The sequence below is a fragment of the Daldinia childiae genome (genome assembly GCF_008694065.1).
Source record: "Daldinia childiae strain JS-1345 chromosome Unknown Scaffold1, whole genome shotgun sequence".
NCBI classification, from domain to species: domain Eukaryota; kingdom Fungi; phylum Ascomycota; class Sordariomycetes; order Xylariales; family Hypoxylaceae; genus Daldinia; species Daldinia childiae.
The window spans coordinates 251,790-277,978 of record NW_022984642.1 but is presented as its reverse complement, the minus strand read 5'-3'; the positions used below and the strand labels follow the sequence as shown (position 1 = coordinate 277,978).

At 44.7% G+C, this 26,189-nt stretch overlaps 7 protein-coding genes across 8 annotated transcripts; 2 read left to right on the top strand and 5 right to left on the bottom strand.

Annotated features, from left to right (window-relative positions):
• Positions 1-1,016: 1,016 nt before the first annotated feature.
• GL218_00054 (uncharacterized protein) lies at positions 1,017-2,184 on the bottom strand (the record flags this gene model as incomplete). Its single annotated transcript, XM_033576464.1, has 3 exons — positions 1,017-1,248; positions 1,303-1,922; positions 1,969-2,184. 3 exons carry the CDS (start codon positions 2,182-2,184, stop codon positions 1,017-1,019), a joined length of 1,068 nt encoding a protein of 355 aa, XP_033441699.1.
• Positions 2,185-3,029: 845 nt separating this feature from the next.
• Positions 3,030-5,526, bottom strand: GL218_00053 (the record flags this gene model as incomplete). Of its 2 annotated transcripts, XM_033576462.1 has the most annotated exons (7): positions 3,030-3,472; positions 3,532-3,700; positions 4,084-4,659; positions 4,731-4,800; positions 4,865-5,062; positions 5,130-5,460; positions 5,523-5,526. In XM_033576462.1, the coding sequence occupies 7 exons, from the start codon at positions 5,524-5,526 to the stop codon at positions 3,030-3,032; spliced, it is 1,791 nt and encodes a 596-aa protein (XP_033441700.1). The 2 variants fall into 2 exon arrangements, with proteins under 2 accessions (XP_033441700.1, XP_033441701.1); XM_033576463.1 differs by lacking the exons at positions 3,030-3,472; positions 3,532-3,700; positions 4,084-4,659; positions 4,731-4,800; positions 4,865-5,062 and adding an exon at positions 5,097-5,108 and having other exon boundaries at positions 5,156-5,460.
• Positions 5,527-7,728: 2,202 nt separating this feature from the next.
• On the bottom strand, positions 7,729-9,496 carry GL218_00052 (Zinc-regulated transporter 2; the record flags this gene model as incomplete). The annotated part of the gene is made up of 7 exons (XM_033576461.1): positions 7,729-8,282; positions 8,338-8,557; positions 8,616-8,728; positions 8,786-8,904; positions 8,958-9,092; positions 9,144-9,248; positions 9,297-9,496. The coding sequence occupies 7 exons, from the start codon at positions 9,494-9,496 to the stop codon at positions 7,729-7,731; spliced, it is 1,446 nt and encodes a 481-aa protein (XP_033441702.1).
• Positions 9,497-12,686: 3,190 nt separating this feature from the next.
• Positions 12,687-14,483, top strand: GL218_00051 (Dihydromonacolin L monooxygenase LovA; the record flags this gene model as incomplete). The annotated part of the gene is made up of 5 exons (XM_033576460.1): positions 12,687-13,055; positions 13,117-13,207; positions 13,261-13,329; positions 13,398-13,997; positions 14,050-14,483. 5 exons carry the CDS (start codon positions 12,687-12,689, stop codon positions 14,481-14,483), a joined length of 1,563 nt encoding a protein of 520 aa, XP_033441703.1.
• A 718-nt stretch (positions 14,484-15,201) lies between these two features.
• GL218_00050 (Isotrichodermin C-15 hydroxylase) lies at positions 15,202-17,002 on the bottom strand (the record flags this gene model as incomplete). Its single annotated transcript, XM_033576459.1, has 6 exons — positions 15,202-15,367; positions 15,429-15,595; positions 15,652-15,892; positions 15,941-16,014; positions 16,072-16,863; positions 16,922-17,002. 6 exons carry the CDS (start codon positions 17,000-17,002, stop codon positions 15,202-15,204), a joined length of 1,521 nt encoding a protein of 506 aa, XP_033441704.1.
• A 1,944-nt stretch (positions 17,003-18,946) lies between these two features.
• GL218_00049 (putative isoflavone reductase family protein) lies at positions 18,947-20,102 on the top strand (the record flags this gene model as incomplete). Its single annotated transcript, XM_033576458.1, has 3 exons — positions 18,947-18,988; positions 19,075-19,587; positions 19,650-20,102. 3 exons carry the CDS (start codon positions 18,947-18,949, stop codon positions 20,100-20,102), a joined length of 1,008 nt encoding a protein of 335 aa, XP_033442194.1.
• A 4,735-nt stretch (positions 20,103-24,837) lies between these two features.
• GL218_00048 (uncharacterized protein) lies at positions 24,838-26,189 on the bottom strand (the record flags this gene model as incomplete). Its single annotated transcript, XM_033576457.1, has 4 exons — positions 24,838-25,261; positions 25,341-25,757; positions 25,824-25,990; positions 26,067-26,189. The coding sequence occupies 4 exons, from the start codon at positions 26,187-26,189 to the stop codon at positions 24,838-24,840; spliced, it is 1,131 nt and encodes a 376-aa protein (XP_033442193.1).

Sequence of the window (26,189 nt, the reverse complement as noted above, 5' to 3'; positions counted from 1 at the left end):
AAAGAAAAAAACCTTTTACAAAAAAAAATTTTTTAAAAAATTTTTTTTTTTTCATTAAAGTTTTTTTTTTTTTTAATAAAATAATATTTCGGAAGTAAAGGTTATAATGGCTAAAAACAGGAAAAATTCCACAATGAAATAATTCGATGAGATTGGCCACCTCGTCCCATTAGCTCAAACGTTTACACTTTAAACTTTAACCTTAATAGTGGGGTTAATAGTTAGGTGACACAAACGCAAGAGCTGTGGGTTCGAGGACCAGTCTTTTCCTTTTTTTGACTTTTTTGACTTTTGCCCCACTTTTTCACGTGAAAGTCACGTGAAATGGCGAAAATTCCACGATTTGGGGACCGTTCCCTTTTTGAGAACCATTCTCACGATAGAGAACGAGGCAACTGTTATGGTATGAAAACATTTCAGGGAACGTTTTTCTAAATAAGGAACGGTTCTCTGTACCCACACACCCCCGCTATGGTATATATGAACTCATAAAACTGTAAGCTTCCCGGACTTTAGCCGATTCATACTCCAGCGTCATGGATAGCTATTGCCCACCATAGCAGCATAGCTGATCAATGCTTATATGAGTATATGTACCTAAAGGAATATATGTACCTATAAGGTACTTAGGTAACCACCTTCCAAATAAGTATATGATCTTAAATTTGATTGGCCATTGAATATAGGCAGTTGTAGTTGGTTACTATAGGGGGAATGGGGGAACACGCTGTTATGGGATCCGAATTTCCACATTTGGCTGGTGTAGGGTTCCAATTTAGCAGCCAGGACAGAGGAGAGACTCAAAGCCATGCATGGTATGGCACTTATATTACCCAATCGCACATTGCCGGCGTGGTGATACCAAGAGAGTTAGAAATGGAGATAACAGCTGAACTGATAGTTAGCATTTATTTTTGTCTATTTTGAGACGTCCGGGGAGATTCACAGTCCGTAGAATAATATTAGCATGAACAATTTCCTTCAAAATATACCACTAGTTTATTATATCTACCTAATTAATAGACTGCTACACCACCCGGGAGCTCGGTGATCCACTTCCCTGGCTGTCCGACATCTTCAACGACCTGTTGGGCCTTCTTGCACTTCATAGCGTCCGCAGCTGACTGAATCTTAAGAACGCCGCAGTTAGCATTGGCGCAGTTCCCACCAGGTAAAGCATCCATGGCCTTTTGCAAAGAGTCATCCTTCCATCCAAAGAGGTAATCGCCGTGCTGGCCATATCCAGTGCTGCCATCAACATTAGTAAACAGGTACACAAGTGACTTAATGGAGGTGACTTACGAGTCGCCGAAGCTGTAGACGAAAGGCTGCTTGCCGCTTCCGTACCAAGCAGTGTTACTATACCTTCCAGTGTCCCACATAACTTCGTACATGACCTGAGGAATAGCAACGGGGTGAGTAGAAGGGCAGTTCGGGCTACCAAGGCCACCGCCGTTGGAGTAGGCGACGTGGGACTTGTGGTCGGGTGAATCGAGATTCTTTCCATCCCAGCAGGACGGAAAGATGATGGTGGCGCGGATACCTCCGGGGCAGTACTTGGTTGGGAGCTCGCCTGTGTCTTTGCTATCGCAGGGAGCGAAGCCCTCGCCATTTCCGAGGCAGCGGTGGCAGATCGAGGGTTTGTAAATGTTTTGCTTGTTCGTGGGGTCTCCCGCGATCATCCGGAAACCAGGCTTGAATGCCGTCACCTTACCATTCTTGGCGCTGTAAGGCATATAGTACACCGTCATCCCTCCGTCCTGCTGGATGCCGAAGTTGGCAAATTGAGGGACGCGTTGGAAGGTGCCATTTTCAGGAGACTTAAAGTACAATGATGCGGTCCAATAGTTGCTAAAGTCCTCTGAGTAGGTGCAGGTCGTGCAAGTGGACAAGGTTGGCGGGTCGTATTCAGCAGGTGTCATCTAAGTTATGTTAGTGGCAGTCTTCGATCAGATTCATGTAAGCTACCGTAAGATTGAACGAGTTCCCGCCGATGATCTGATGCGTGTGGGGGGCAGGGTTTTGACCAGGAGAGACCAAAGGGTCAGCGCGTTCGGTAGTGAGCTGAGAGCAGCCAAAACGAAGCATGTTTTGCGCAGAGGCACGCTGCCCCAAAAGGGCGCCGACGATGAGAGAGCTCCAAAACATGGTGAATTGCTTTGCCTGAAGTTCCAAAGTGAACATGGTGACACATGCTGCATCGGGCTCTGCTGTCTTCTTAAATAAACGACCAGACCACAATCTAACTCCGTACGTCGACCTACAGATTAAGACTTGGGTGCCGTGGGGAATCCTTGATACATATAACTGCCGGTAGGATTCTTTTAGCCGGAGACAAAAGCCGGCCAACTAGGACGTCGAGATTTAAAGGCACTATCATGGTTGTTATATGAGACAGTCTATTTTCGGGCCCCTAAACTCCTAGTTCCAGTTGTATCTATGCCGTGTATCTACCTTGGCATGATTTATATGTAGACTGCCCCCTCGAAGGTAGGTAATATTAGTCATCTTATAATCCAATGAAGTACCACGACCCAACGGCCTGTTCATAATCATAGGCCACGAAGTCCGGAAATAGTAGAAAGGAAAGATCCGAATCATATTGACGGACCAAAGAAGCTATTTCGATTAAATCGATCCTTCAAAATCGAAACTCACAGGACTTATAGGTTATGATACGAATCGAGGTCCAATATGAGGCCCGAAGAAGTGGATCCATCCGGCCGGAGTGATTGATTAGGTACCTACCTAATACGGGTGCCGGGTAATGACACGTGATATCCTCCGGCGCCTAGAGGGACACCGGGAGATGACGTTCTTTATATAAGCCTGGCATAGCCTACTGAGTTACAGTGCTTTCGGTGGTATTCGACTTAGGATATTACAACTTAGTATTGATATAGTTAAGATAAGTCTGTCTTTAACCTTCTTTGACGGGGTATACAGCTTTATGTATGTATAAGTAGGTACTTAAGGTACCTAATTTACCAGCTTCAACCAAGGTTTCATTTCAATACCCATAAGTCAGCTTACTTCTCTCCCTTCTCTGAAATTTTAGTTTCGTCAGCCAGCTGCTGGAAATCCTCCTCGTGGATCATGAAAGCGTCGTCGTTAATACCGCGATGTTGCCACCAGAAGATAACGGTTTGAACAGCAAGTGCTATTGCCGGAGCAGCCCAAGCCCAAACAAGGGTGGGATCCGTAATTGCGGGGATTAAAATTTCACCCAAGGCACTGCTCAAAGCAGTCATGAATAAGAAGAGGGCAACAACTGTAGCCCTCATATGCTCCGGAGCACGGGCATACGCGAGCTCGTACGCTGTAACATTGATAAAAATTTCGGACATAGCACCTAGGGCAACGTTTGGGATCTGCCACCAGATTGAGATTGGAGATACCTCAGCACAGTCGGTAGCGTAGTAGCCACAAGGTGACGTTCTATAAACGTATAACTGAACGACGGCTCCAAATACTGTTTTTAGTTTCAGGATTAGCATATATTCACATCCACAAATAGGGGAAAATACTCACTTCCGGAAATAGTAGCAAGCACAAAACCAAATGTCATCCGAGTAATACGGCCAACCTTGATCTTTCTACGCTCCAGGGCGGGATATACTATCTGCGCCATAAATGGCGAAAAGACAAGAATCACCAAAGGATTAAAGTGTCCGAGTAGATCATTAGGCGCGCCATCAGACTAATATGTGAAAATATTACATGTCAGCTCTATAACCAATGATCCTAGAATCTTCATCGTATTCTAGTAGGTCAGAATTATAGGATCGTCACACTTACTACTGACTGTTAGCAACTATATTTCGAAACAATTTTAGAAAGGAGTTCATTGTACTTACCACGAAGGCTAGCTCCCTGGCTAGATTGCACGGAACCTACCCCTCCACTATTTGGGAACATTTTGTATTAGTTTTGTAGTCATACGATTATAGAATCATAACCTTGGGCGAGTCGAAATTATAGGGTCGTCACACTTACTATTGATCGTTAGCAACTATAACTCGGGACAATTCTAAAAAGAAGGTTCGAAAACAGCAAAACGGAATGTTTTCATTAGGTACATACCTTATTGAGGGTCCAGATAGGTATATAAGCGAATATCCGCACGGCCGTCCACGTCCGTTCAGTATCAGCCACGTCCTTCTCAGAGTAGGCTACGTGGATGTTCTGTTCTGCTAGAACAGAAGGCTTCACGTTATACCAGAAATTTTTCGAGAAGATATTTCCTTTGCTGATCTTCAGTGCTGAAACAGTGATCTTCACAAAACGGTTCAGGTCGGATCCCTGAGGTGGCTTCTTAATCGTCCGCTTATACATGGCGGCAAGTAGGATCGGTAACAAGAAATATATGATGCCTGGGAGGAGGAAAGCAAGCCAGAAGCTGTGATACTTTTCGACATAGACCACGGCGATGCTGAAAAATGCACCCACGTTGACAAAGGCGTAGAAGATAAGCATAATATGGCTGACCGTCGTCTCGGGGTCGACAAGCACTTTCTCTCCGCTTGCAAGTACCTTCGTGTATTCTTTTTGATACGCGTACTGGTCAATCACTGTCGGTGCAACATTTGGTTTAAAAATGCCAGCTCCAATGGCAAGCAATAAGAAAGAAACGAGGAAAGGAGCTACGCCTTTTCCAGCCTATCGATATGGTGAGACATGTTAACATATCTTGATAATAGAATGACTACTAAGGAAATTGAAACTCATACCTGAAGTAAAGCCGGAGCAGCCCCTCCGACCATAATTATGTGGGCAACACCTCCTACGAGCACACCCCAGCTATAGAAATTGGTCACTATAAGAAAACAGAGGGGGGGAGGAGATTAGAGGACTTATTTATTACATTATAGCTTTATAACGGCCAATTTTTACATCTGCAAGCCACGCGCCAAAGATAGGAACGATATATGCCAGAAAGGTGAATAGGAGACCCAGAGCAGAAGCTGTTTGGATGCCAAGGTTCAAGGCACCAGCGTGGGAGTTGGGCTTTGATTTATCAATAGCACCGGTTCCGGGGCCGCCAGCCGGGAGAGGAAACTGCCTGTAAAAGATTATAATGTTAGGTTGAGGTCTTATTACGCGATGTTCTACGAGAGGTAATTACGCACATATAGTTGTTAAAAACAGCTTTGACGCCATAGTAAGAAGCTCTTTCGGCCAGCTCCACAAAGCAAAGAGACCAGGCAGCGAGAGGAATAGAATCGTTGACTTTACGCAACGTCTTCCGTTCTTCTTCGGTCGGAGGCGGATAGGCCTCGTAATCGATAACGGGGCCAGCTTCATCAAGCGATTCGGGCAGCGACTGGACGCGGGGAGAGTCGAGGGACTTGTTTACGGCTTTGCCCTGTACATGTTGTCCTTCTACATCGCGGATACCCGGGACTGGGTCTGCGTCTGGTTCGACGACTTTTTGAACGTTGAGACCGACAACATTCTCAGCTGCAGTATGTGTTAGATGGACAATTAATAGTACTCATGATAGGTGGAATGTTAGAACGTACCCATGATGGGCGGATGCTTTCCTTGGATCTAGGAAATGGGTAGCGAGACTGGCTAAAAGTCTACAAGGAGGTGTAAGTCCAACGGGAAGGTTGGCATTGCCCTTATTAATAAATATATAATACAACGCGTGGGTATATAATCTAGTGATTTGATACTGGACTTTGAAACCGATCTTGGATGATTATACGGAACTACCAATCACATAAGAAGTTTACGAGGCGAGAACAGGGGTTATCCTTACGAAGTAGGAAGGTGAAGTGCCAAGATGATAACAAGCTCAACAACGTACATTGCGCCATTGCGGAGCTGCAGAGCCAAATGAGAAGAGAGGGGCGCGACTTGGTTGCGTGATGGCCCGCAGAACAGATTCTAGCTAATCGTATCTCGCAAGCAACCTATTATAACCAATACCGATCCCAGGGTCTCATTATATTCATGGTCAGATCTTTAGTCGAGAATCTGGATCCGAACCCTTGGGATTCGGCGTATTGGCCATTTTTGCCTCCCATCTTCCGGGTCTTGCTGTCTACGGGAAGTAAACTCCGGGATTTCCTGCTTTTATGGCCAGAGCCAGCTTTGCGTGACCAAATTTACGAGGATCTGATTGGATTTAAACGGAAACGAGAACTAGAAAGCTGGAGGATTTCACATTACAGATGTATTGTTGCACAGAAACGGGTGACCTCCATACATGGTAGCTAAGCGCGAGCCATTTTCGGGATCCAATAATGATGTCTGTTGAGAGACTATAGGTAAGATATATTGAAAGCTTTGCTCATTTTACCGACCTATAAGAGAGTAGCTGACGAAACATCGTGTATATAGATAAGCACACACGACTCTATAGGCGAGTTGGCAAGCTTCTTAAGAGGTAGGTTGTTAAATTGGTATAAGCTAGGGACGATACATCCCCAGTAGTAGAGAAGTTGGTATGAGCTGAGGATAACCGCGAATAAATTACCCATGTAGAGTCTAGTCTTCTCGCTGCAATCTCGGGTAGACGATCAGCCCTAGGATTTGGTACGGAGCATAACGTGTGGTCTAGACTGAGAGCCAGCTGATGTAGTTGAGCTTCGGGAGGGGGGGGGGGGGGGGGGGGGGGGGGGGGGTTCCTAAGAAAGCAGTAGATATATCGTCCAATTTAGAATGTTTACATTGAAGCTCCTTTGGTGGTATAAGTAAGGTTTAAGTGCGTGTTGATGTTTAGGCTTGGTAACATAGAAATCTGCTGAGTTACTGCTTATTGATAGGTCTTTTTTCGAGTATTTTACGTTAGTCAACTATTGTAACTATCTCTTCCAATGTCGCCACGCTATAGATGCCTTTCATGATATGATGTATGTAGGAAGAGAAGAAGAATTTCTCAAGTTCAGCTGGAAGCTAAACTAATTGATAAAGTGGATACATCCAGCACGTTTGTTGCCCGTATAATAGCGCAATACAGCATACCAAGATATATCTACGGTGTGCCAAGGGCGGGCGGGATGTTCCTTTCCTAACTCTAGTTACTACATAGTTCTACCCGCGTCGTAGAATACAATACGTAGTCCACTAAGAATGGATTGCCACGTGGAGAATATGCGTAGTACATTAGGTTAGGTATCTAATGTATATGTATGCAGAAATGCAGATCCCCGCGAGATAATCCACCGGGATGCAAACCGCTTCGCTAATTTCCCGCCGAAACTCATGCATAGAACAATTATTCGACCGTAAGATACTACCTCGCAAAAACTTCCCAGATTAGGTCGTCTCAGTAATGGATACGAGCCGCGTGACCCCCCGGTAAATTTAAATAGATTCGTTTTTACAATCTCTTACTATATGTTGTTTGGCTATCTTACTATTTTCTACCGACTTTTTTTCGCACATCGTGATGCGAAAATTGAAGACAATCTGAATTCCAAATGGCCCTGTACGACATGGTACTTATGCCTTGTACCAAATATAGAAGTACGTCTAGTACCGCCAAGTACACATTAACCAATGATAGTAAGTGGAATACTAATATATTTACCGGGTTAGTAGGTATCTCCAAGTTAGGTATAATTCAATCAATCGCCATAACTCAACTACTGAACGATATGAGGTATAAAAGTGAAACTTGAACAGGTAGATTATGGCTCAATTACGTTTATTAGATGTAGAGTCTTAGCTCATCTTATGCGATATGAAAATCTATGATTTATTATGATGCTACTATCCTCATGCCCATTTTCCTAAAAAGCCCATCAGAGCCATTCCCGCAACAAGTCCTAACCCTCCAAGAGTTGTTATGAGAGCCCCTGCATTTGCCAATTCACCACCAAACATCCAATCTCCCGCCCACATCTCCACGACTCCCACCCATATGAGTATACCGGCTGATAATGCATCAAGAGTCCCCAGAGCAATCAGTGTTTTGGGGTCATTACCATTGAACTGATTCAGAACCCCAATCCCAATAGCCATACCAACCGGAGTAACCAAAGCAAAAGCGATAGCCATGAGAAACTTCTGGGACATTGGCAACGAGTTCAAATCCTTACTCTCCTGCAGAGAGTCCCCATTATCTATGCTTGTTGGAACTTGTGTGGACGTGGTATCATCCCTGGCTAATTGTGCATGATTGGCATTTTCTCCTTCGGCTTCGTTCAATTGACCAACAGAGGCAATGCGAGTGCCGAGAGCTATACCCTCAAACATCTGGTGGAAGAGGATGACAACGAAAAGAGTTACGAAGAAGCTGTCCCCTGCAACTACCAAAGTAACGCCGATTACTTACAGAAGAAGTTAGTGTTGGAGGAGACTGATGGCTAACAAGTGATGACTTACAAAGTGAGTGAAATATTATGCCAGCTTCAAGCACTGCGACACCAACTACCTCGCTGTTGTACTGAGTTTTTGCCCAGAATCTTTGGGCTAAGCGATGAGTCGAGCTCTCTATTACGAATGCGAAGAACATTCCGGCCATGACAATCGCAGCTGTTGTTGCTTCATACCCGAGCTCTCCAAGACACTCATTGGTGAACATAAGCTGAGCATGCGTGAAAAGCTAGACATAGGTTAGTAACATGCGCAGTACGCGTTGTGTGTCTACCTGGGAGACTCACATGGACAAACGCTGTTGATATTATGACTCCGGTGCCGAATTGCTTCAGAATGAGGAAAACTGGCTGAAACTTCTGTGGCAGTATAGGCTTGAGGAATATTGGCCCTGCGACCCCTATAGACTTTCATGAGTTTATTACCATCAGGTACTGGATAACATGGTTATGCTTACCGATGAAGCTCGTGACTAGAATGACGAAGAGAAGCCCAATCCTAAGAGGGACGTTATAGTCTCGATCTCGTCGGGAGCACTGTGCTACGCTGCTCTCGCTTGACCCGCCGACACAATGTCTGTCATGTTTTAGAGACGTAAACTGACAAGACCATGGTAGGAACCTACTTACTCAACCCCTGCATGGAAATGACAACTTTGTTCCCCACTCTCACTGGGCGTGTCGCTCTCTTCTGAGTGACCGGCTGGTTCTTCGCTGGTAAGACCGAGGACTTCAACATCGGAACCATCAGGCGCAAGACAGAATCTAGTTTATCAGCATCGATTCGTGTTTTAAGGAACATATTGTTTGACATACGATTCATCCCCGTGTTTATGGCAGCCTGTATATGTTGGAGGAATTTCACTGGTTGCTGTCGCCGGTACCATTACTTGAAGCTCTGTTGTACCATAGAGACAGAATCTATGCCTCGTTAGCTTGTTATCCTAACCTGCTGGCATATTTACTCACACTGAGGCGCCGTGCGTATGACATTCTGATATAGCAGTAAAACTTTCAGTAGCGCGAGGAACCATAGGAGCTGGTGTGGTCATTGGACCCTGTGGTATAGGTCTTAGAGGGATATATGATGCTCTAGCGTAGGAGAAAACGTCAAGCGCGACGATAAAGGCAAGTGGAAGCGCTGCCGGTCGCTTCTGAGACCAACCCATAATTTCAAAAGTGCACGTATTGTTGCTTCCAAGTATAGGAGGTAGGTAGGTAGGTAGTTAAATCGATTATGGCCTTTAGTTAATCCCAAAAAAAGGGGGGGTGGTTTTATGGTGAGTCGTAACTGCGTTGAACGAATGAATAGGCCTATCGACAGAGCCGCATAATATAAATGAAGATCTGGGCAATTACTTAAATGGTTTTTTTCGCTAGAGAAGTCTTTTTTTGGCCATCAAGGTGCTTCGGCTTTTTGACAACTTAGGAAGTTATACTTGGCGTTCTATCGAAGTATATTCTAGCTCGGTTTATCCCCCACAAAGCTTCCCTTGGCCTTATTCCTACTGCTTGGCAGGTCTAAGTGGAAAGTCGAAGAGGAATTAATTATTTGAAGTTTTTACAGGATAACTTTTTCTTTTCAGTCGTATAATAATGAAAGGTCGGAACCTTGATGGGCATCGTGAAACCTCACGAATTCCGAGTGGATGGAAACGCACTCATGGTACACCAGTCTTCATGTATTTATCCGCCATCTTAAAGGCTATGTGTCTGTGCAGGTATGAACGCAGAAATTTTGGTACATACTACGTATGACGCACATTATAGAATTAATATAAATTTAATACACCGCAATTGGCTTTCCCAACATGGTGGTGCATTGATATATGCACAACGCAAGATCATATACCGAAATGCATACTGTTGTCAAATATAGCCGTACAAAAGTATCATATACCTAAGCTTTAAATTAACTTGTCTTCCAGCTTAACTAAGAGTATAATGCCATCCAGCTTAGCATAATCCAGTCTACGGTCAAGATTGTCTATCAGAAACCCATTCCTGCAACTGCGAATAAACCTCCTAGTATCGCAATGTTACCAACTCCTACTTTTCCAACACCGGCTGTTTCTATAGGCTGAATAGGCGATGCAGTAGATGATGCAGTTGACGATGCAGTTTCGGCCACAGCAGGCCCATCGCAGTGCCAGTGGTCCCCATGCGGTTCACAACCAATGGATTCTGTTGGGCTAGGTGCCAGACTCTCAGTTCCCTCGTCATGATGGTCGCTAATTACGGAGCTTGTAATTGAGGCAGTCGTCGCAGATGCGGGAGCATCACAATGCCAATGATCTCCGTGGGGCTCACAACCGACAGATTCTGTGGGACTTGGCGCAAGGGTTTCGAGGGTTCCGTTAGTGTGAGTGCTGGATATAGTTGCAGAGACAGTGCTTGAAGCTGGCCCATCGCAATGCCTGTGCATTCCAGTAAGTTTATTATGTTTTTCTTCGGGGAATATTAAATAACAGAGTGACTCACCAATGATCACCATGGGGATGACACCCCACAGATGCGGTCGGAGACGGCGGCAGTGTTTGCGCAACAGCCGTCGAAGCGACGAGAAAGGCAGCGAGAATTGCGTTAAGGTTATACATATTGTCAAAGCGCTTGAAGTTTCTCTAGTTGAGGAATCTAAGAAAGTTAATAAGTGCTCAAGCCCAATCAACAAGGCGGTATGGATGACTTATATAGGCATTTTGGTACAGGATTTATATCTAATAAGGTTAAGTATATTTCTATACTGAAAATTCTGAGCCGAGATCATATCTGATCCAATACTTGATCTTGACTCATACTACCATAATCTCATGTTAACCATCCCAGCTAGAAAGACGAACTAAATATTTCAATCAAGGATATTAGGCCGATACTTGTGTGTTTGGATTCTGCCAAGCTAACAACGTGGTAAACTATGAGCTCATAAAAAGCTTCGTTCATCTCCGAAGTTGCGGGAAAGGAATCAAAAGCGCCTGTATAATGTGAAATGTTGGTATATAGGAAGGACCCTGATGGCCGTTATTATAGACTATATCTTGGCTCTTTTCTTGAGCCTTCTTGGCGTGGGTGGTTTGCCTTCTACGAACCATGCCAAGGTATTGGAATTTTCAGCTTTGCCTCGGTTTTTTCGTATGACATGTAGTTACTCGACCCATCTCTAATGTTGAGCTTTGGCAACTAAGAAGCCCGAGTTTAGAAATAGAACAGGTCCAACAAGGTTACAGCCTTTTGCATGGCTACCTAGATAACTACCTAGGTCCTAGGTACCTAAGGTAAACAACTAAACAACGCATATAATGAAACAAGTCAAGCCAAACAACCATATAAAATTAACCACCTAGAAACTAGATCAAATATATTAGCTTTTGAGATTTAACTAGCAACCTACCTTTTCTTCGAACTTGTCTGAAAGCTCTTATAAAGCCACAGCTCTAACCACACCAGCCACACAGGATACACAAGTATTGCCAACGAATATCGTCTTATGTAATTGAGGTACTATTTGACTTGAATTTAGTTGCTGTATATTATTTCATTGGCTTTTTTAAACTAAAGTATATTTATTATTTTTATGAACAGTCAAGACGCTGTAAGATGCACGTAAACATACCTCACCACGTGACATGAGGTCACGTGCCATCCGGACATCCAAAACCACTTTGAGTACGTGTTAAAAAGATTTGTAGTTTTAATATCTGGTAGAATCAATAAAGCATAGTTATATCATTGAATAACTACCTGTTTTTTTTACAAGTCCGAATAAGATGTAACTGAAGGCCACGTGACTATGCATGGTTACATACATGTATATGTCGCATAAAAGAAACAAGTATATGACCCATTTATATTGACGAATGAAGACTTTGAAAAGACTCAAAGCATGCCACTTGAGGAATAGTGTAAAAGTCTCAACCAATTAACTGTAACTGGATAATGTACTGTGTCTCTCTAACACTTATAATAGTAACGCCTTAGGTTCGTGGCCAATTTAACGGGTGGTCCAAGCTGCACTATAATATTCAACGTAGTGTAAGCCATTCCCACCATTCGAATTCCTGTAGATTTACCTTTTCTACCTTTGTAAATGTGTCGTCCGAATAATTGTAATGCAAATGATAAATGATGTAAGCCATTGTAGAACCAATCAGTAGACTTGTTCCTCTTCTACTTCAGGACATATAAAAAGGGGCATTTCTACTTCACATAGAACATTACTCACTCTGCTTAAGGTTATCCCGTTCGTCTACAGAATTTCCAATTCTGATATCTCAAACTATCTTATTTATTCACCGTAAATTGTACAAATAGCCCCCCACACTGCTCATCGTATCCCAAAGGCACTTCTCGTATTCCATAACGATGTCGACCATGGAGGCGTTGGAGATTACTTCCTGGGTGAAGCCATCTTATTATTCTCTTGAGCAAACAGCTCTATGCATCGCTTTTATGATACTAGTCACGCTTGTGTTACGCGCAATTATTGACACTAAAGAAACAAGTTCACTCCCTATCATAAATCCGAGGAAACGATTCGAGTTTTCAAACCTGGAACGTATCGCCGACTTTAAAACCAATTGCCGACAACTATTGCAAAAAGGAAGAACCATGTATCCGCAGAAACCCTATCGAATGATTTGCCCCGAGGGCGAGGTGATTGTTCTGCCTACCTGCCTTGTCAACCAAATGCGAAGTGAGCCTGCACTCGATTTTGTTGGAATCAGTAAGGAAGTGAGCGGCCGAATGATTTATTTTCCTCGATTAACCGACTCGGGACTAACGAATGATCTAGGATAGCCACTCGCACATCCCTGGATTTGACCCATTCGGCCTTCCTACAGCAACAACAATTGTGGTCAACCGATATTTGAACAAGGCTATAAGTATGACTGACTATCACTATGTATACGGCAGGTCGTGCTGAACATTCATATAGGCAAGCTCACTGGGCCAATATCGCAAGAGGCAGGGCTAGTCCTTGCTGAGATTTTACCTGACTGTCACGGTAAGGATAATATTAACACCTTGTATGAATCTAGTAAAGGAATTTCTGAAGCTTATCATCACGCACAGATTGGATCACCATCAAACCGTCTGAGTATTCACTCTCAATGGTTGCTCGCGTATCTTCTAGAGTATTCCTCGGCGAGAAGCTCTGCCGTAACAAAGAGTGGATTCAAGCTTCTTCTGAATACGCACCTGCGGCCTTTGCTGGCGCGGGGGAATTGGAAGGCTGGCCAGCATCTCTTCATCCTTTGGTCCATTGGTTTCTCCCAAGATGCCGAGATGCTCGCGCCAGACTTGCTAAAGCCCGATACGTTCTCCAGCCATACATCGAGGAACGTTGCAATTTGAAGGCGTCGGCCCATACTAAAGGGGACCCTAACCTCATTTTTGACGACGCAATTGAGTGGTATGAACACGCGACTAAGCATGCTTATGACCCGACGGTAGCCCAGATAAGTTTATCTATGGCCGCTATTCATACAACAAGCGATCTGCTCAGAGAAACAATGATACAACTTGCTCAACACGAGGAACTCTTTAAGCCTCTTCGCAAAGAGGTGCTCGAAGCACTACGCCCCAATGGCCTAAATAAGACAGCTCTCCTCAACTTGAAGTTAATGGACAGTCTAATCAAAGAAACTCAGAGACATAAGCCACTCTTGATCTGTACGTATCCAGCTTGGTCCCAACTGAATAATAACTGACATGTCTTTCGTAGCTACTATGCGTCGCATCGCACTCAAGGACATAACGCTCTCTAACGGTCTCGTTATTCGCAAGGGCCAAAAGCTCTTAGTGGATAATCTGCACATGCAAGACAGCACCTACTACGAGGATCCTCTCCGATTCGACGCCTATCGATTCTTGCGAATGCGCCAAGTACCAGGCCAAGAGAACCATGTACAATTAGCAAGTACAAGTGTTGAGCACATGGGATTCGGACATGGACTTCACGCATGTCCAGGACGTTTCTTCGCTGCTAATGAGATCAAGATCCTGTTGTGTCACCTGCTAATCAAGTATGAGTGGAAGCTCGTGGATGGTTGTATTCCTCAGCCGTTTGATGTTGGATATGCTGTTATTAGAGACCCTGGAGCGAAGTTGATGATTAAAAAGCGACAGCCGGAGATGGACATTGATGTACTTGAATGATTTGATTTGGTTAAGTAGTGGGGGGCGTTCCTCTTTAGCCTCTCTCCTTGAGAGACCTTGCTCACGGATCTACGCAGAGTTTTGTTGCTTAAAGGTCGTTAGGGTCTGGGCAGATTTGTCCATTTCGCTATTTTTCAGTTTTGCTTATAATATTTTCATCGTGTATCGCTTACTTATATAGTGCTTATTATGTCGCTATTATACTCACGTTCGTTTGGGATAGGCCAGGTCCTCAATAGCAATACCAAGGGTATCACTATGGCCTGTACTCGTTGCGAGCATTAACACCCCCTCTGGGCTTCCGTTTTCCGTATCATAACGATCGATCTCACCTGGATCGTAGTTATTAAAGTCGTGCTCTCTGACGAGGTCAAAATATATGCCTATAAACATCTAAGGAGCTTGTGATCCATAGAAACTTCGGCCTCGTTATAAAATAGACCTAAAACTGTTTCCTGAGCGCAAAAGCTGACTTTGAATAACGTATTGAAACTTATGCCTATGATGATAACATGTTCGGACTCAATTTGTTAGATAACTACCTAAGCATCTATGTACTGTTATATAGAGCAAATAGTAAATCCTACCCTAGCACACCCCTTATGCCCCCAGAGCAGCCGTGGAACGGCGATTAGACGTTGGTCCGGGCGTTAAACAATAACAATAGTCGTACCTCCTTACGTAAAATCAGGGCATTTGCTACTGCTATATAGGTGCTTCACTGGCCCTTGCGACGTTCAAGGCGTATGTTCAAAGGTGGCTTATCCCACATGAACCACATCTGCTGGTCCCTAACCCAGTCTTTATCTGCTTCGTTGGCCAATGAGATATCGTAGTTCCAAACGAGCCTCGCTAGAATCAATCTCATCTCTGCGTATGCAAGACTAGAGATTATTGTTAATATTTTCATAGATAGGGATACGCTTTCTTCGCTGTAAAACTTACTTCCTACCTAGGCAGTTCCGCCCTCCAGTGGAAAAGGGTTGGAAAGCATCCCTGTTGTCATTTGCAAACCGTGGGTCGCCTAGCCATCGTTCGGGAATGAACGACTCTGCCAAGGCGAAGTTACTTTCGCTGTGATACATAGGCCAATGCCAGATATCCACGACAGTCTATGTTGAGAAGTTAGTTACCAATCGCTGCGATACTAGTATATCTGATGACTTACGTTCTGAGGAAGATATGTCCCGCAGATTATGGCACCTCCTTGATGGATCAGACGTGGGACAGAAGCGGGCGCCGCAGGATAGATTCGCAACCCCTCGTCAATGACTGCCGTCATGTATTTGAGTCTCTGGACGTTGAGAAGGGTGATTTCAGCCTCGGTACTAAATGCCGATAAGACTTCATCACGAAGTTTAGCCAGCACTCGAGGGTGCGCACATAGCAAGGACGTTATACCACATAACCTACAAATATCAGTCAGAGTGCGGCCTCGAAAAAAGGTAGTCACTTACGTGGTTGCAGTCGTCTCAGAACCAGCCACGATCAAGAAGTTTGCGTTATGCTGCAGTTCTTTGAGAGATAATTTCTAGTGCAAAGATAAGAATTGGAAGTTTTCTATACGGAGAGGATATTCCCATAATACCTGTTTACCATCTGGACCTGGAGCAATCATGGCGTCCATAAAATCAGGTCGTTCGGACTGTAAAGCCAGTCGCTTATCAACTTTGATCTCAACTAACTCTCTCTGCTCTCGTATTTTCTTCGCAGCGAACGTTTGAAGTATCGGGCTAATGGCGGCATTCAGAGTTGGGTAAGTTCGTCGCAGCTGCGTTAACACTTGAATCTCCTTGAATTGTTGAAATATCATAGCAACCCAAGCGTGGTAATTCGAATTTTCCAGACAGCCGAAGGGCTCTCCGAACGCTAAATCGCCAATTACGTCGAATGTCACGTAGTTGAACCACTTAACCATGTCAATGGGCCTGCCGCTAAGATGGTGTTCCCTCAATCGCTCAAAGAAAAGATCAATGTAACCTCCCATTAAAGATTCTTGCTTGATCATGCTTTGTGCAGAAAACCCATTGGCAAGTATCCGGCGAACTCGGGTATGATTCTCGGAATCTGCGACGATAATGCTTTGGGGGATCGTGTGGAAGATGGAGGGCTCCTTGGAATTTTCTGGCTGACCTGCCTTGCGATGTCCATACACTTGCCTCCATGCGTCATGATTGAGTAAAGAGACTGACTTGGGTCCCGTACGAACGACATCGCCATACTTTTGGTGCAGGGCAAGAATTTTTCTGTGAGGCGTCCCGAAACATTGCACAAGCCCGTGGGGAAGGGGTGATATCGCCCACAGTATTGGGCCTGGAACCTTACGAAGGGGACTAACGAAGAGATTGTATATGACAGCCCACAGCATATATCCTAGCACCTGTTGATGGTTAGTTTTGAGTTTGAACCTTCTCTAGTAAGTTAGGGGGTGGTCTCACAAGACAGGCAAGCAATGTTGCAAGGCGTGGCATCATTGGCTTATCCGTAGACAGCATTAAGGTGTCTGTTATCGCGACCATGATGGTTATTGTTTTCAAAGTTTGAGATCGTTTTGAAGAGAGTCGAGCAGAAATCTCATGGCTTGTTGCGAGGCTTTATGGTTTCCGACTGCAATTGAAAAACGATAGTTGTCTGGTCATATTGTAACCCTGATGTTTAAGAGGGGACATTAAACCGAAGACTTAAAGTTTATGGAACTTGACCAGGGCTCGTAACGACACGCATGAATAGAGGTAGTTAATACTATTAGAATAGGTTGAATACTTGATATTCCATGCAAATCACACCTGACGCTAAGTATTCAGAATGTATTACGATGATATAGACTACATGATACTTATCTATAATGTTGCCCTACCAACTAGTCGAACATTTTGGTTAACAAGTAAAAAAGTATCATCGATATGCGGGGCTTTGGTGCTATGGTGCTAGATATACGACGATACAACATCGGCCATTTACAAAGACAGGCTTGGTCCGGTTAAACGTCCGAAATTCCGAACGGGGTTTCCAGGTTGGTGAAGAGCGGATAACTATGAATCCGGCCGCCCGATACGGCTCATAGCCGGTTGGTAAAATGGAATGCCACGGGGCATATGACGTGTGGTCGAGATGGAGAACCCGGGATCTTTCTCAAGATGAATAGTTAGTTGAAGCCAGAGGAAAAGATCTCAAATACAATAGTCGATTATGCCAGTTTCAGCCAAGATTAAAACTAAGGTACTCTTCAGGAATTTTACGAAAAGTGTTGTAACAGAATTATAAAAGCGCCCAGGATTAGAATAAACAGCTATCTACTTTTCAGTACGATTAAAGGCAGTTTGCTATTAGTACTTGTAAAGATATTAGAAATGGTATACATCAGGTCTTTTAACCTTGGCCAAAACTAGCCTATAATCAACCAATGTGCCTCAGACTACAACTATAAGCCTGAGTTTACAAACAATAGATATTCGCTGCTGTAAGTCCCGTATTACTTATACTAATCTCAAGTTTATTTTGATATTTATGTTTTCTGTAAAAATATGAATTGAAAGTATAGTCCTTATGTTAGGAATATTCTCCCTGACTGAATAATAGGGGCTCTTATCTCCGAAGGAAAACCAATTTAGTGAGCTTATCAACTCACTCTCTGCATACATCATAAGAGTACCTAAGCAGGCTCGTATATATAGACCTCTGCTTTTATAATCTGTAGTGCCCTAGACGCTACCTTATGGTGACTGCTGAGATGAGTTGTCAAAAGGACTGCTGCCAGATCCAGTACTGCGCATATTAGCAAGGACATATACATATGCCTACCTACCTAGGTATCTATATATGTAGATCAGGATCCCCCCAGCCCATGAAGAAGCTACCTCTAGTCGCCAAGCCACCTACACTGCTCCTATACCGTTCCATTCAGCAGCAACTAACTCTTGCAGGTCCGATTTATAAGCTAGACTCCCAAATTATCGAAGACTGGAGGGAAGTAAAACCTCGCAACTAGTGATGTAACTCTCGCGCTCTCGTAAAGGCCGAATTCCTAGTCCACCCTTGGTATATGAATGCAAGAGAACAACCTCATTGGCTATTTTGGTTGACCAAGAAGCGCCAGTGGATGGGAAGGAAGCGGGCCACGGTTCCGAAAGTGGTAATTAATTAACTCCGATACGTAGTATATGAGTGGAAGCTATTATGTCCATTAATCCCGATAAAGGATGTAGCTACTAAGTCCGTTAGATTCCGAAACTCTAACATGGTAAGGAATGACTCGTAGAGCTTGAAAGAGGGACTGCTCCTAGAGTGGGTTGAAAAAGCTATCTCGCTGTGTATCGAGGATGATATAAATCCTGTTTCATCTCGCATATATAAAGCGAGACCAAAGACTGCTTGTTTTAGCATCAATCTATACAACGAAATCTCATCATATCAAGCAAAATCAGCACTTCTTTACATCCCAGAAAGGATTATCCTAAGTTATCATGTCTCAGAGCAATTACATCAAGAAGGTAGCGGTCGTTGGGGTAAGTCACTATCTCCCTCTTATAAGTCTATATCCTGTACATCTGCTGTACTGGACTTTTACTAACCAGTCACGTCTACATAATAGGCAACCGGAACAGTTGGATCATTCATTGTAGAAGAGCTACTGAAGCTAGGGAAGCATGAGATTACTGCTATTACGCGTAAGAGCAGCTCGGCTGCTAGTTCCGTCCCTGAAGGGGTAAAGGTCGTCAAGGTAGACTACGACGAAGAATCAACATTAGTGAATGGATTAAAAGGTCAAGATGCACTTATTATTACCATGGACACGAGGGCCGCCCCAGATACGCAGGAAAAACTCATTCGCGCTGCCGCCGCTGCTGACGTACCTTTCGTATTACCCAATGAATGGGGATGCGACATGGCAGACGAAATTTTGGGGAAAGATGTCCTTATAGGGGATATTGAACTGTCCTCGCGAAAGTTAGTCGAGGAGTTAGGCAAGAGTTCATGGATAGGTGTGGTAACGGGCTTCTGGTACGAGTACAGCCTTGGCTTTGGAAAGGAAACATACGGTATGGAGTGGAAGACGCGGACTTGGACGTTTTTCGATAACGGCGAAACCAAGATGAATACCACTGTGCGTACAACTTACTGTTTTTTTTTTCTTTATATATGGCATGCTAAGGATTTCACATACAGACCTGGCCACAGGTAGGCAGAGCCGTAGCCAAACTACTATCTTTGCCAATCGAACCGGACAAGGAAGGGGTGCCGAGCTTGTCGAGTTACAAGAACAAGTTCGTATACGTGTCTTCATTCTACCTTAGCCAAAAAGACATGTTCGCCGCTGTTCTCCATGCTACAGGGACCAAAGAGTCAGACTGGAAAATCGAGTACGAGGAAAGCGATAAACGTTTCCAAGACGCGAGGAAACGACTTTTTGGTGGCGAGACGCTAGCCTACCCTCAACTTCTCTACAGTAGAGTCTTTCGGGATGGCTGTAACGACTTCGAAGGCAAGTATGGAACGGTTGCTAACGATGTCTTGGGTCTCCCAGCAGAGGATCTTGATGAGGCCACCAAGCGTGCTATTGACCGTGCGGAAAAGGGTCTCAAGTACCACCAAGCAAGGCACCAAGATAGGCATAATTGATGAGGAGATCCAAGTACTGGACCGAATGTACATAACTATATGCCATACTCCAAATATATGAGATTTCACGAGTGTTAGGTCTATAGATGTATATATATTTACTAAAAATATATGGAGGAATTATATTATTATGAACCCCTATGGGTCAATATTGGTGATGGTCTTATCTCTTCCCCCTATTTCAAAAATAGGGGGAAAAGATAATCTCCTTATTTAGACCAGCCATCCCTCCTGACGACCACCTTAAACGAGACCCGGGCTCGCTTTTCCAAAGAGCAATCCCGCCGATGGACTCATAGATGCAAAGTTAGTTAACGCATAATAGACCCCGCCGGCTATCATACTAGGATCGATCGGCATAGGCGGCCAAATTACAAAGAAGGAAAACCCAACCACAGAAATCATTATGGTTAATACACCTACTGCCATCCAGAGACAAACCGTATGTGCCCAAAACCTTTCGGTACATTTGTCCAAGGCGGTACTTAAAAGCAAAGGGAGGATCTCAGATAAGATCGAAGTAGCACATACGAACCCGAGATAGATATCCCGGCGTCCGGGTGCCAGTGATGACCAAATACCGGTAAAGGGGTTAGTGGGTGGTGTCATATATGCGGCTTCTCCGTTGTAGAGTCGGATTCGATAGAGTAATTTATGAGGACTAAGAAACGCGACGGCTGGTGTGGTTTGTTAGCATGATAACCCAAGGACGGAAATGTTTCGCTGAACTTACCATAGAAGAATGATCCCCATATTATTGAGATCAAAACGCCGACTGTAGTAAACGTAAACCGCACAACGCGCCATCTACCCGCCATAAATTGTGTATAGTCCTGGCCGTCCCCCATAATGGTATAAATCATTAAACCAATCATCATACCGCATAACAATGCTAGGAAAAGCAGCTTCCCGGTCCATGTGAGGATAAAGAAGGGCATATAATCACCTTTCCTCCGCCGCCGAGAAATCTTCCCCCCTGAAAAAGCCACTGACTTACCACCCCCTTTCAAAGACTGTACCTCATTTGGGATGAGTAACCCATATTTAAGCTCCCCATTCTCTCTATAAGAGTCCAAAACAAAGGACACCCCTGCCAATGCCTTAGCTACGTATTCGTAAGTTATCCGGCCGTCCTTTTCACGCAGGCGCCGCAACAGCAAGGTGCGAATTTCATTGTTCGCCGCGAGATGTCCCATACGGAATAAACTCCAAGGGTTCCAACTTAACCCCGTCTTCCATTTCCGAAGCACAATCGCAGTTATCCCGACGAGAACAGTCATGAAGGCGAGGAGCGCTACGGCGACTTGGGCCGGCACCGGGTTGACACCGAGGGCCATGGTGCAGACAGAGGAGTCTCCTCTTGACCCTGCACAGTTCGGACCACCTAGGATAATCCGGACTGATTCGGATGTCAGCGGGACCATAATCACACTTCCCAATACCAAAAGCCCGGTCAGGGTAAGGAGGCTTTCCCCATTTAATAGTGAGCGAAAGCGTGCCTTGATGTTCCATATCCTTGACGTCTGAAAACATAGAGTGTCACGAGATAGTGCCCCTCGAGTTGCTGTTAGTGCGTGGAATGGATGGTAGAGCCTTGCATTTTGGTCGAGTATCCTGATCGGAATCGACACGGCAATCGCGATAAACGTAGGAAGCATAAGGCCTACGAAATATCTCCCGTTGGAAATGGGTACGACGCTCAATTCCTTCTGGATTTTGGAATTCGACGACGCTTCCGAAGTTGGCGTTGCAAAAACCGTTGTTGTTAAAGATAGGGGGACAAGCTCGGTTTTCGTTAGGGTTGCTACGCCGTTCTCGTTAAATAGGGTAGTTAGTATAGGAATCTCGGTAACCAGGGATGTCTTAGTGGCCGTTGGGTGGCCAGCATCGTCGTATAAAACATCTGTAGATAGACCAAGATAATAATCCTGGGTTAATGTTGCCCGTCCTTGATAGTCCGTTAAAGTCGTCTTCCTTGGCGAGCGAAGCACGACCAGCGTATCTGTTCTGGTAGGGTTTCCATGGGAATCTCTGTAAACAACTGGTTCCATAGATGCTTGTGCCAAGATGGTCTCCGTTCGAGTTGGTTTGCCATGGGAATCCGTATATGTAGTAATAAACTTCGTGACTGAATCATCTAGCTGAGCTTTTATCGCCTTGGCGAAAGTAGTCATAAAGACTACACCATCTCGACTGGTCGAAGTAGTTATTGTTATAGTTGTAGACGGAGGCGGCGATGGCCCATCAGGAATTTTAGTAATTGTTATGAAAGGCTCCGGCAATCCAGTTTCTGTCGTTTTAGATACCGGCAATGATGATTGCGATGTCCGAGTTGGGATGCTACTTGCAGTCGTGCTAGATGGAGATAGTGTTATAGCTTGAGATTCAGAATATGTTAAAGACAAAGATCCCGAGGTGTACCCAGTGTTACTAGCTGTCGTGCTAGTTTTTATGGATGTCTTTTCACTAATCAAGCTGCTAGAAGACGCGGGTTTTGTTTGTGTTGATGGACTACTTGGGGACTCCCCTGTAGTTTTAGTAGTAGTTGTACTAGAAGTAATTATACTCGAAGAGTGGATTTTTGACGAGCTGACTGGAAGGCGTGTAGTAGTCCCCTGGGTTTCTGTCGCAGTTCCAAGAGGTTCCGTTGAGGTTGAAAATGGAAGGCTTGCGGTTGAAGCTGGAGGTGGGTCCGGTTTAGTTACGCTGGAGGAAGTCGGCGGCGGTGGTGGTGGTTGTGTAGGTATCGTTATTGTAGGGCCTGTCCAAGTAGGGTCGGGGCCTGTGGATGATGACAATGTAGGTTCTGTTTTCGTCGGGTCGGCGCCAGTGGGAAGGTCCGGGGCTGTTGATCGCGATGACACTGGTGGTGTGGAAGGCGTAGAAGTTTCATCGGAACTTGTAAGCTGTGAGGTAGGTGGATATAATATTGGAGGTTGACCTGAATGGTCTGGACGGCCTGGATGACTCGACGTAGGCCATGGCCACTGATTCCCCGACGACGAACTCTCATGTGGTCCTGTAGGCTCCTGTGGCCCTGGTAGTGTGACTGATGACGAGGACTTTAGCGTAGATGATGTTGTTGGTGGGGCTGGTGGAACTGGTGGCACAGGTGGTGTAAAAGGAGGTGATGGAGAAGATTCAGATGAAGAGGTGACTGATGGTACAGGGTTATCTTGCGAGGATGGCAAAGGCGGAGGAGGAACTTTTGAAGTCGATGTTGGAAGCGGCGGCTGTGGCTCCGACGGTGGAATTATTACAGGTACCGTATGTGATGTTGATATCTCAGTTGTTGTCCCTCCTCCTACTGGAGGTGCTGTTGTTATTTGTGATGTTGAGCTTGAGGATGGTGTAGTCTCAGGAATGGTATAAGACGTAACTTCAGTAAGTGAGGTAGGTATAGTTGTCACCGGACTAGTTTCATTCTGGCGTTTGAAATGAACTAGATTGCTAGGGAAACGAGTCTTAATTTCAGAATTGAGTCGATGGTAGATTCTTGTAGTTTGTTCGTATTCTTGAGAGAATGGGTTAACCCCTGGATCATTTGGAAGACATTGAATCGCAAGTTCAGCTAAGGCAATAAGGACTGCTAGAGTTAAGAAAAGGATAACTAAAGCTTTCCCTCTTAAGAAAAGTGGTTTATAGTTCCTTTTCTCAATTTTATCTTCTTCCTCGATCTTCCCTTCAGATCCACAGTAGCTTGTGCCGTGCCAGTTATCATCAACAAGAGGCCCCCCAGAAGAGAGGCAAGGGACAGCGGGTTCACAATGAACTTCCAGCCCAAGACCAGCTCTAGCACTTGATATTGGCGAGAGACCTACAGCTTCAGGGCCGTAGAATCCACCACAATACTCCACGTAGTTTCCGATATTTTCTTCATGATGCCTTAGCGGTACATCTAAATAATCACCATTGATGAGTGTCGTATCTGAAAAAGCGGGCGAGATACGTGTGCTTTCTTGACCTTTTTCTTGCTGTATGGTACTTTGTCGAAGTACCTGTTGCACTTGGCTGCGAAAATCACTTTTTGGGGTCCATTTCCGCTCTGGTTGCTGTTCGCTAACATGTTCCTCTTGTGGAATCGGGGCGAACCCGCCGCGGCGGACACCGGACATTCTTTCACTGCGTAAAAGCGGCTCAAAAATCTTGCCATATGTCGTAAATAAGATTGGTAAGTGAAATTTTAGATATCCCACGACATGGCGAGGTCTTAAACAATGCCTTGAGCTTTCAGCAGTAATCCTCAAGTTGGTGCACAGCGGTGTGGCTTAGAGGAGATATAATAATACCCCTCAGCAAGGTTACAACTCGGTGACTTGATCCCATTGTAACGGTGCAGTTCTTCGAGAGATGGTGTAATAGTAATATATTCAAGGAATATGAATGGTTCATTATTCTAGATCGAGATGCAAGCTGACTAGTAGAGCCAATAGTCACATCGTGCACCTGTGCAGCCTGCCTTAAATAGCCCCAACATGCATCTAGATTTCCAAATTTGTCCATATGGGTAACACCAGTTGTCGATTTGTTTTCGCAGCCCCCATCAGCAACAATATATTTTAGGCGTAAGATTTGTAGCGAATTATGAAGCTGCCTATGAATAGAAGAAATGGTCATAGTAGGATATATTCAACGCACTAACTATGGAATTGTTCTTGACTTCATTATTGCATCGATCAGGCCTATTTTCAATGCGATGTCGATAGTTATATCACCCATAACTTGCTCAAGTCCCTTAAAAAACTCCACCTTGCGCCTGTGAGAATGGACATGTTGCTACCCCTTTACTCCTAATAATCTGTACATTCGCAATCATGTCCTCGGACCCCTTACCTTTCTGCGGTTCTGGCCCAATTGTCATCAAGTCATAGCCTTGGGGGATATACCTGTCTCCCCCCGAACCAGGCAATTTCCCACCAAACAGCTTGATGAGGAAAGCACCAGGTCCCCAAATTGACCAGAATGTCGGTCTTACATACCATGGCTGCAAGGTCTTCCGTTCGAAATTATATAGCCCAGTCTTCGGGTTCGGTGAATCATCGACCATCTTCACTCTCCGTGAAGATGGACGCGGTAGTGCCGCGTACCGAAGGAGTACTATTCGAATATTGCGAATTATTGCTAGGAGAGACGAGAGAATCGGGCCAGGCGCTTCCAAACTGCAAAACTTGTCAATTAATATTCTTAATACCCCAATATATTTCAGGTCAACGGTTAGGGTACTCCTGATAAACTTACCAGAGGCTTGTCCTCATAACGTCATCTAGGTTATCCGCTAAGACCTTTCTTAAAGTTGTCCTGACGACTCCAGGCAAGTTTGCGACAGCTGAATCAACATATACCCTAACATACTGGTCGTTTGTTGCTGTAGCCCTTGCCACATCTTCTTCATATCGGACTGTCCAGTCTCTTAGCTCCCTGGCGAAATGCACACCATCTTTCCACCCTTCTGCGCTTGATGGTAGTGGAGTGAATGGGATCTCCATATCTTCTCCCAGATTCTTGTGGAAAACACCAACGGCGCACATCTCGACGTCAGTCAACTTGCGCCATTCTTCTCTATTCACAACATTTAAGATCTCAGCAAGACCGTCACCGAGGGTGTGAAGCAGATCGGGGTCAGTAATTTTGTCGGCGCGTCGATAACGTGAATGGCTACAGGATAAAGATTAGCAAATGAAGTACATATACTCTTTAAAGATGTTCAGCTATTATGATTACAGGTAGTTCATCCTCGCCACGGCCATAGCGTAACGCTCCGAGTCCCGACGCTTGGACTGTGATTCTCGAAGAAGAACCTCAGTGTCGACGGAGCGTCTTCCTGCGTTACGTTTGGTATTTTGACCAGTGACGGCGAAGAGTTTAGACATGGTCGGGATGCCTCCTGCCTGAAAGTGATTGTATCGTTAGCTATCTGAGACATTATAAACATCAACCAATGGCTCAACGTGTCGAGAGGCCTACTTTAAGCAGTGCAATCTTGCGAGCTTTTGCAAATGCGTATGGGAACTCGAGCTCTTGCAGCTGCATCATGATTTTATAGGCTTCTTCGGTAGTCATACTCGAGAGAGGCCGGTTTCCTTTCAT